The 7,950-nt window shown below is 34.2% G+C and overlaps 1 protein-coding gene across 2 annotated transcripts; it reads right to left on the minus strand.

Moving 5' to 3' along the window:
- Positions 1-2,427: 2,427 nt before the first annotated feature.
- On the minus strand, positions 2,428-7,239 carry LOC139843745 (pentatricopeptide repeat-containing protein At3g03580). Of its 2 annotated transcripts, none has more exons than XM_071833890.1 (2): positions 4,420-7,229; positions 2,428-3,479 (listed from the first exon to the last, which is right to left on the minus strand). In XM_071833890.1, the coding sequence occupies exon 1, from the start codon at positions 7,128-7,130 to the stop codon at positions 4,452-4,454; it is 2,679 nt and encodes an 892-aa protein (XP_071689991.1). In that variant the 5' UTR covers positions 7,131-7,229; the 3' UTR covers positions 2,428-3,479; positions 4,420-4,451. The 2 variants fall into 2 exon arrangements, with proteins under 2 accessions (XP_071689991.1, XP_071689992.1); XM_071833891.1 differs by lacking the exon at positions 2,428-3,479 and having other exon boundaries at positions 4,155-6,636; positions 7,116-7,239.
- Between the last annotated feature and the right edge of the window lie 711 nt (positions 7,240-7,950).

Below are 7,950 nucleotides of genomic sequence, written 5' to 3' on the forward strand. Positions count from 1 at the left end.
CACCAATGTAACGAATGTTGATATTTAAAAAACCCTCGCATCTGCAAAGCCGATAAAGACTCCTTAAAGTATCAATATTTCGTACCTTGACCAGGAGGGAAAACGAAGGGTCTTCTTGAGCGAGCAGATCAGCATCCGAAAGGATGATCTTATTTCTCTTACTGGTGTGATCGGCGTTACTTGCACAAGAGGTGGCGTTAGAACTCCTAATTGGAACACTCGTTGCTATATTCAATTTCTTAGGCAAATTAGGAAACTCCTTGTCGTTGGATCTGATCAATTGAGGAGGCGTAGGTTTAGGGTTTGCCGATCTGAGAGGGTTGGAACTTTTTGATCTTTGGAACTTAGCAATCGATACAAAGACATGATAATTGCCAATCCATATGTTTGAAAGGGATCTAACAAAAGAGTCAGGGTCAAGAATCCCCAAAAAACGAATGAAGCCGAAACGTTTTCCGGCTTTCGATAGTTTATCAGGTATGAATGAATCAGAGATTTTACCCATCGGGTCGAACACCTTCCACAGAGCTACGCTATCAACATGGCTCGGAAAATTAGTTACAAAAAAAGATGTAGAAATCCTTTCAGTGGCCTGATGCAGAGAGGGAATGGTCTGATCCTTGCGATTGCCAATTTTCCACACGTATTGATTAAGAGGTGCCATTATTAGACGAAGAAATCGAACGGAGTATGGAGGCGTTTGAGGCCCGCCGTTTCGCCAGAGAGGATAAGGGTTTTTTTCAAAGGTTGTTTTTTTTTGAATTTGTATCCTATAATATTATCCTTAATTTATATCTTAAACATTATCAGACAATTATATACTTTTATATATTAATTTAAAATGTTAATACGATAATATAACATCATTCATAGCATACAATCAGAATGGTTATCAAATCAATTAGATAATAAAATTTGAATCGTTCACATTTTGAGTCATTTTACACTTGAACATTTTATTTTATTAAACGTAACTTTAGATGTACAACAAAGACACGGACTCACACCACAAACTCACATAAGTATAATGAGTTCTAAAAATTCTCTTCATGAATGAGTTCTCTGTATCTTCACCCACATTTAGAAAACTAATATATGCAATTCAACAACCTTTAAAAAGAAAGTAACAGAATATCCGTGCTAAATTTCGGAAATAAAGACTGAAAGTATAGCAACTTTGGCGATTCTCTGAAAAATTTAATGCAAGAGGTTAAGTAATTGCGGGTTATCCGACAGCTAGACCAAATGGATTGACCATAGTTCTGCTGCCTAGATTTTGCTAGCCGTTGGAGATAATTTGAATTTGAAATCTCTGGCTACTTTACTCGAAATAGAACTCGCAAAATATGTTAATAGTCTTGGCATGTTTGGCTTGCTCAAGGTGTTTGACATTGTCTTAAAATATGTTAAAAGATTTACTCGAAATGCATCTTCTTCTTGATTTATTTGAATATCTCAAAAGATTTAATGCAGATTTTGTATCATTATTTATGGACAAATTCAAACTTACACATTAGTTTATAAGTCAAGAGTCAACATGTCTAAATGAGGGAAACATCTTCTAATAGATTGACAACAATATTCTAGTAAGGTATAATGCAGTTTTTTCATTTGGAGTTCGAGTAATTCTTAAGCACAAATCAAAGTCTTTAAGCCTTTAACACAAAGTGCATGTTCAACAATTAAGTGCATGCTAATCATATATTCATTTTATGTGCAAGTCAATATATTAATGTAAGTGACGCACATTCACAAAATAGTCACACTTTTGATTAATGTATAAGTTTGTATCAATATCCAACACATGTACTACGAGCGATCATCTTTTAATGAGACATAGTGACCTTGTGATTTAGGTAACATATCAATTACATGTTCATTCGTGATTCGGCACTTATGTGCTCATCATATATACTTAGAAAAATTCAAATGATTTAGGGTTATGCTCAAATTTATAATGTTATTGTGAGTGTTGTATGATTCTTAAAAAATCTTATAAGATAAAGTATTATACTTACAATTGTCATATCACATCTGCATTCATTAGATAGTTTTTGAGTTTTGATCAGATCATTTTGTGGAGCAAAACTGTTTTGTACAAAAGTGAAGAGCAAAACTGAGAGTAACATTAGAAATTTTTTTTAGGGGAAATGTTTAATCATCCAAAACTCAAAAGGTCCACTTTGACAAATGTCAAATGATTCATCGGGTGTGTTTAGCACACCAGCTTCTTGTAGTTTATGTGAACTTATAGGAGCTTGAGCTTATGATTTTAATAAGTTCCAAGTCACAAGCTTCGTTTGATACACATAAAAAGTAGAAATTATGAAAATTATAAGCTCTTAAAACATAAACTCCTCATAGTAGGTTATGAAAAAAAAATAGAGCTTATGAACTGAAAAATAAGATCCGACTAGTTTACCACACACTTATAAAAAATAATAAGCTCCAGCTCTAGCTCTATCCAAACACACCCTAAACTATACCGAATAGCAGTAATCAAACATGACTATGGACCAAAGGCAATAATCACATGAGCAATCCTAACAATCAACCATCAATTCAAAAGCCACCCACCCTCACAAAGGCTGCGATTCAAGGATGAAAAAAGGTCATTATATCCTCTTGATCCTTTAATACCATTCAAGTTCTTTGTGATTGTCTATTACGTTTCATAAGATTTTTTTACTCTTTATGTAGGTAAAGAAGTAGTGTTTATCTTTCGTTTTAATCTTCCTATGATGACGTAAAACTAGACAGCGAATGATCTGTGCAAATATCCCCATCGAATTATCCTAAAATAGTATCACATAGCCCATGATTAATACTTTCCTTTTTATCATGAAGCCCATGAATTCCAACCTCACCTGGGCCTACGGGCCCAACACAAATGTCCATATTGCCATTCCCCTCCCAGCACTCGGTCTTTGCACGCACCAAATTAGTTATTTCAAATTATTATCTTCAAACAATGAAAGCAAATCAAGCGTATCAGGAATCATCATCATACGAACATGAAGCCATACATCAACAATCAGCATCCTCTTTAATTCCAGCGAGTATATCAACAGCCGAAACCATCACCTTGTTGTTGTATTATTGTTTCATTTAGAACACTTACCATCATCCATAGAATCTTCACACGCAGCTGATTCTAAAACACATACTTTGTGCTTTATCAAATGTAGGTCACGTCATCAGTATTTCATGCTTATGTCAGCCGAGGAGTGGAGCAAGAAAAAGCAAAGGGGACATCGTTGAAAACCAGCTATCTGGAAAGAGATTATTCAGTGGAGAAACATTTGGATTCTTAGATATTGTATTTGGATGGATCGGCAAGTATCATGAAATTATTGACGAAACTGGTGGAATACAACTATTATACACAATCAGATGTTTCCATTGATATCGGCTAGATCAAGAGAAGCTGATAACCCCAGTTCCATCTTATGCGTGACGATTTCATTTTTCTGCTGCTGCTGCAGAAGATAAGTGAACGGTTTCATGAAGATGTCTAGAAATATTGAGACTCTTAGTAAACAGTAAATATCAAATATAATCACATGATGATGAATAATTATATAATGGTTCAAGACTTCGAACATTTTCAGGTCCAAACAGATACATAAGGACTCGTCTTATAGTAAAGTTATACAAACATTAACATAATAATATTCACATTATTAGAGTTATTTGGATTTGTAAGTTATATTTCCTTCATATTTGTACTGACACCTATTTTTCAGGTTTGTGTAGTCAACAAAGCTGTTTACCTAGGTTCCAACCTGAAACCTCTTGTGAGAACATTGTAAAATTGGGCCGCCTTGGTGATGATTTAGTCAACCATAATATTTTTAAAAAGGTAGTTCGCACCATAATATTTTAGAAAGAGGTAGTTTGCATCATATAGACAAAAACTCGTTAGTGTTGTTGAAAAATTAAGAATAACTCTAACCATATAATATTCTAAAAAGGGTAGTTCCCACCATCAGTGTTTCATGTTTATGTAATCCATATTAGTACATTTTCTACAATTCAGCTGCAGTTCAACTCTAACCATAATAATTTAGTGCATACACTTTGGGTGACTTCCCATTTAATCCGTTTCATATAAATAAGCTAATTCATACATATAAACCTGCAGGCAGGGCCGAAAAACATACCAGTATACCTCAAATCGATCCCGTCATCAGTGGCGGAACATAGTTTTACTCAAAGGGGTATCCGCCTCACCTGGATTTAACGGAAAAAAAAAAATTTACACTAAAATATTTTTTTTTTTACCAAAAAATAAGGTTTTGTTTAGTGTTTACCCCTGCCGACAATAAAAAATTTATTAAATTTTTATCCTCGCCCCATCTGTATTTGGTTTCAAGTTCCGCCACTGCCCGTCATAAGCAAATGTGTTAAAAGTGTCACCTTTAAGCACATTACATTCTGATCTATCATCTTCACCAATAATCGCCACAACTACATGACCCATTCTTGAACAAATGAAACCGATTCGCATCTCTAACTAAAAATTCCCTTTGCACAACTTTTGATATGTATTTTGTCACAATGTGACAATCTTCACAAACCCGTAAATTCTTCATTATCTGCAACGGTGTTCCTGGTTTTGTATTTAATAATCCAAACGCAATCGCAAGCCTTTCACTATGCCCGCAAAGTATCTCTCTTTTCTCGTCCGCATCAACATAATGAAGCACCGATTTCAAATTACCAACATACCCTTCTTTGGCTATTAAATCACCTAAAACCTCAAGCAACTTCTTAACCTCTTCATATTGTTCAAAAGATTTATTTCCACTACTAAAAGCATAAATCTTTCTATTAATATCCAACCAACTACAACCAGCATCTTTCTTGAGTCCTCTAGTTTTTATAGATTTTCTAACCTTTCTAACTTCATCCCATTTTCCTAATGATGCATATACATTTGAAACTAAAACATAATATCCTGCATTGTCTGAATTCAGTTCAATTATACTTTTTGACGCACGTTCGGCAATTTCTTTGTGCCCACTTGCTCGGCAAGCACCAAGTAAAGAACCCCATATGCTAACATCGGGTTTTATGGGCATCGAAAGAACAAACTTTTCGGCATCGGACAAGTTCCCGGATCGTGAAAGAAGGTCAACTACACAAGCATAGTGTTCAATTTTTGGGTCAATGTTGTAGTCCATTTTCATTTGGTCAAAGTAAAAACGTCCTTTTTCTACCAATTGTGAATGACTACATGCAAAAATGATTGCAAGAAAGGCGATTTCGTCAGGAATTATACCCGTTGCTTTCATATTCTCAAATGACGTTATGGCTAACTTGCCCTCACCATACATCCCATATGCATAGATTAATGTTGTCCACGTCACCACGTCTTTGTTTTTCATATGCTCGAATACGATAATTGAATTTCTTAAGTTACCACATCTTGAATACATCTCGATAAGTGCATTTCCAATTGGAACATGTGGTTGAAAACCTGACTTCAAAACAAAACCGTGAATCTCTTTACCTTGTCGTTTTGCTTCGAGTGTTGAACACAAAGGTAATGTACTTAAAATAGTAGCCACATTTGGTAACATTCCTTCAATTCTCATACGACTAATCATTCTAAACCCTAAATCGTATTCCTCAGAACGAGCGCACGCTGCAATAATGGTATTCCACGATATGATATCACACTCTTTCATGTTCTCGAATTCGTTTAATGCATCGTTTATTTTTCCACATTTAGCATAAACATCGATAAGAGAATTTCTCACAATTATACTCTCATTAAATCCTGTTTTAAATGTGTCACAATGTAGTTGCATTACTAAATTTAAGCTTCTCAACAGTGTGCACATAGGAAGAATTGTAACATATGTGATCATATCAGGTTTTATGTTGACTTTCATCTTACTAAAAGTCAACACTGCTTCTTCATATTTTGATGCTTTAATATAACCACTGATTAAGGTATTCCAAGATGACACATCGTTGCTTTTCATTTTGTCAAAAACTTCTTTTGCTGCAGGAAAACAGCCACATTTTGCGTACATATCGATAAGGATATTACTTGTCGTTGTGTCACATTCGTACCCATTTACAATCATGTAATTATGTACAAATTTACCAGATTCCAAATCACGTATGTGACTACAAGCACGAAGAACAGATGTAACTGTCAGAAGATCCGGTTTGTGTTCATGCAACATCTTCATAAACAACAAGATCGATTCTTTATACAAACATGAATGAGAATAACCAGAGATAACAGTGTTCCAAGTAACAGTATCTCTAACAACCATCTCATCAAAAACCCTTTGACACCCTTCTAAATTATTCGACTTAAAGTACACTGAAAGAAGATTATTACAGACTCGTGTATCGACAACCATACCAAGTTTCACTGACAAACCATGAACCATTTCAACCTCCATGATCACACCCAACCCGCTACAAGCAGGCAAAACGCTCGACAACATATACGAATCAGTTTTCACACCAGCCAATCTCGATTGGTAAAACAAATCCAAAGCTTCTTCCCATTCCTCATTTGCACTATAACCCGAAACCAGACTATTCCAAGAAACAACATCTCTGTTAGGCATTTTGTCGAACACCTGGCGCGCACCGTCCAAATCGGCAAACCTGGCATACATATCAATCAACGCATTGCCAATATACAGATCCGATCCATACCCTAAATTATCTACATGTTCATGAACAATCTTAGCTGTCTCATATTGCCCTGATCCAGCACAGGAATTAATCACTGAAGGAAAAGTATACGTATCAGGGTTTATATTCAAAACCCTCATTTTATTATAATAATTTAAAGCTTCTGTATACAAACCATTATGAGTCATTGCTCTTATGATTGTATTCCATTGAAATACATTGTTTGTAGGTAAAATGGTGTTAAAAACAGATGAAGATGAATGTGGGTCTTTTAAGTGGGCGTATTTGCTTATAAGTTTGCCTGAGAAAAAAACTGTTTGATTGAGGCCTGAAGTGATTAAAAGGGAATGGATTCTGTGAAGTTGTTTTATGTTTAAAGTTAAAGATAGTGCTTTTGAGATTGAAATGTAAAATGATGATCGTTGAATTTGGTGGGAGAAAGATTGTACCTTTGCTGGTGGCATATTGTTGCTGTACAATCTCAAACACTCCTAAATTTCGAGTACGTGATTTTGAAAAAAGTCACAACAAATTGAGGGTAAGATCACGATTTGATAAAACTAAATGATGATTAAATGAGTTCAAAATCTGAATGATTTAATCTGATTGAGTTTCAATCATCCTTAACCGCAATATATTACTCAGTATTCTAATTCTAATTCTAATTCTAATTCTAATTCAAATCAATGTATAAATTAAGTTTTATAATCATATCAATATAGATAGATATAGATATAGAGTTTGAAAAGGAAATTAACTAAATTATCTCTCCTAATACTTTCTTTTCTTTCTAAAATAAATTTTGCAAACACTATTCTTTTTTCTCTCGTTTTTACTCTTTTTGTTTTTTGTCTTCGAAATTAAACTCGGAAACAGGGTGTAAATAAATAACAGAAAAAATGTTTGTTAAATGTTTTTATTATTATTATATATATATATATATATATATATATATATATATATATATATATATATATATATATATATATATACTAGAAAAAATGGAGGCGAAGCCAGAATTCACGTATATGGGATGCATTTCACAAAAATTAAATATCAACATAAAATTTTCATATATATACATATCGCAAATATGGGATATTTAAGGGATGCTTGTATTTATTATTTGGGAATATCGACAACTAATATACAATTTTTAAACAAACTATAATTCGCTTATTTGACGAGTAAGGGGATGCAAAGGATCCACATGCATCTCCCTGTCTCCGCCTCTGAGAAAAAAGATCGGCCCGCGCGATGCGACGGGGCCTTTCGGGTTGCGTA

Source organism: Rutidosis leptorrhynchoides, chromosome 4, assembly GCF_046630445.1.
Source record: "Rutidosis leptorrhynchoides isolate AG116_Rl617_1_P2 chromosome 4, CSIRO_AGI_Rlap_v1, whole genome shotgun sequence".
Classification (NCBI taxonomy): Eukaryota; Viridiplantae; Streptophyta; class Magnoliopsida; order Asterales; family Asteraceae; genus Rutidosis; species Rutidosis leptorrhynchoides.

Bases quoted from the DNA above. Each gene is read 5' to 3' on its own strand.
- LOC139843745 (XM_071833890.1), bottom strand. From the start codon at position 7,130: ATGCCACCAGCAAAGGTACAATCTTTCTCCCACCAAATTCAACGATCA.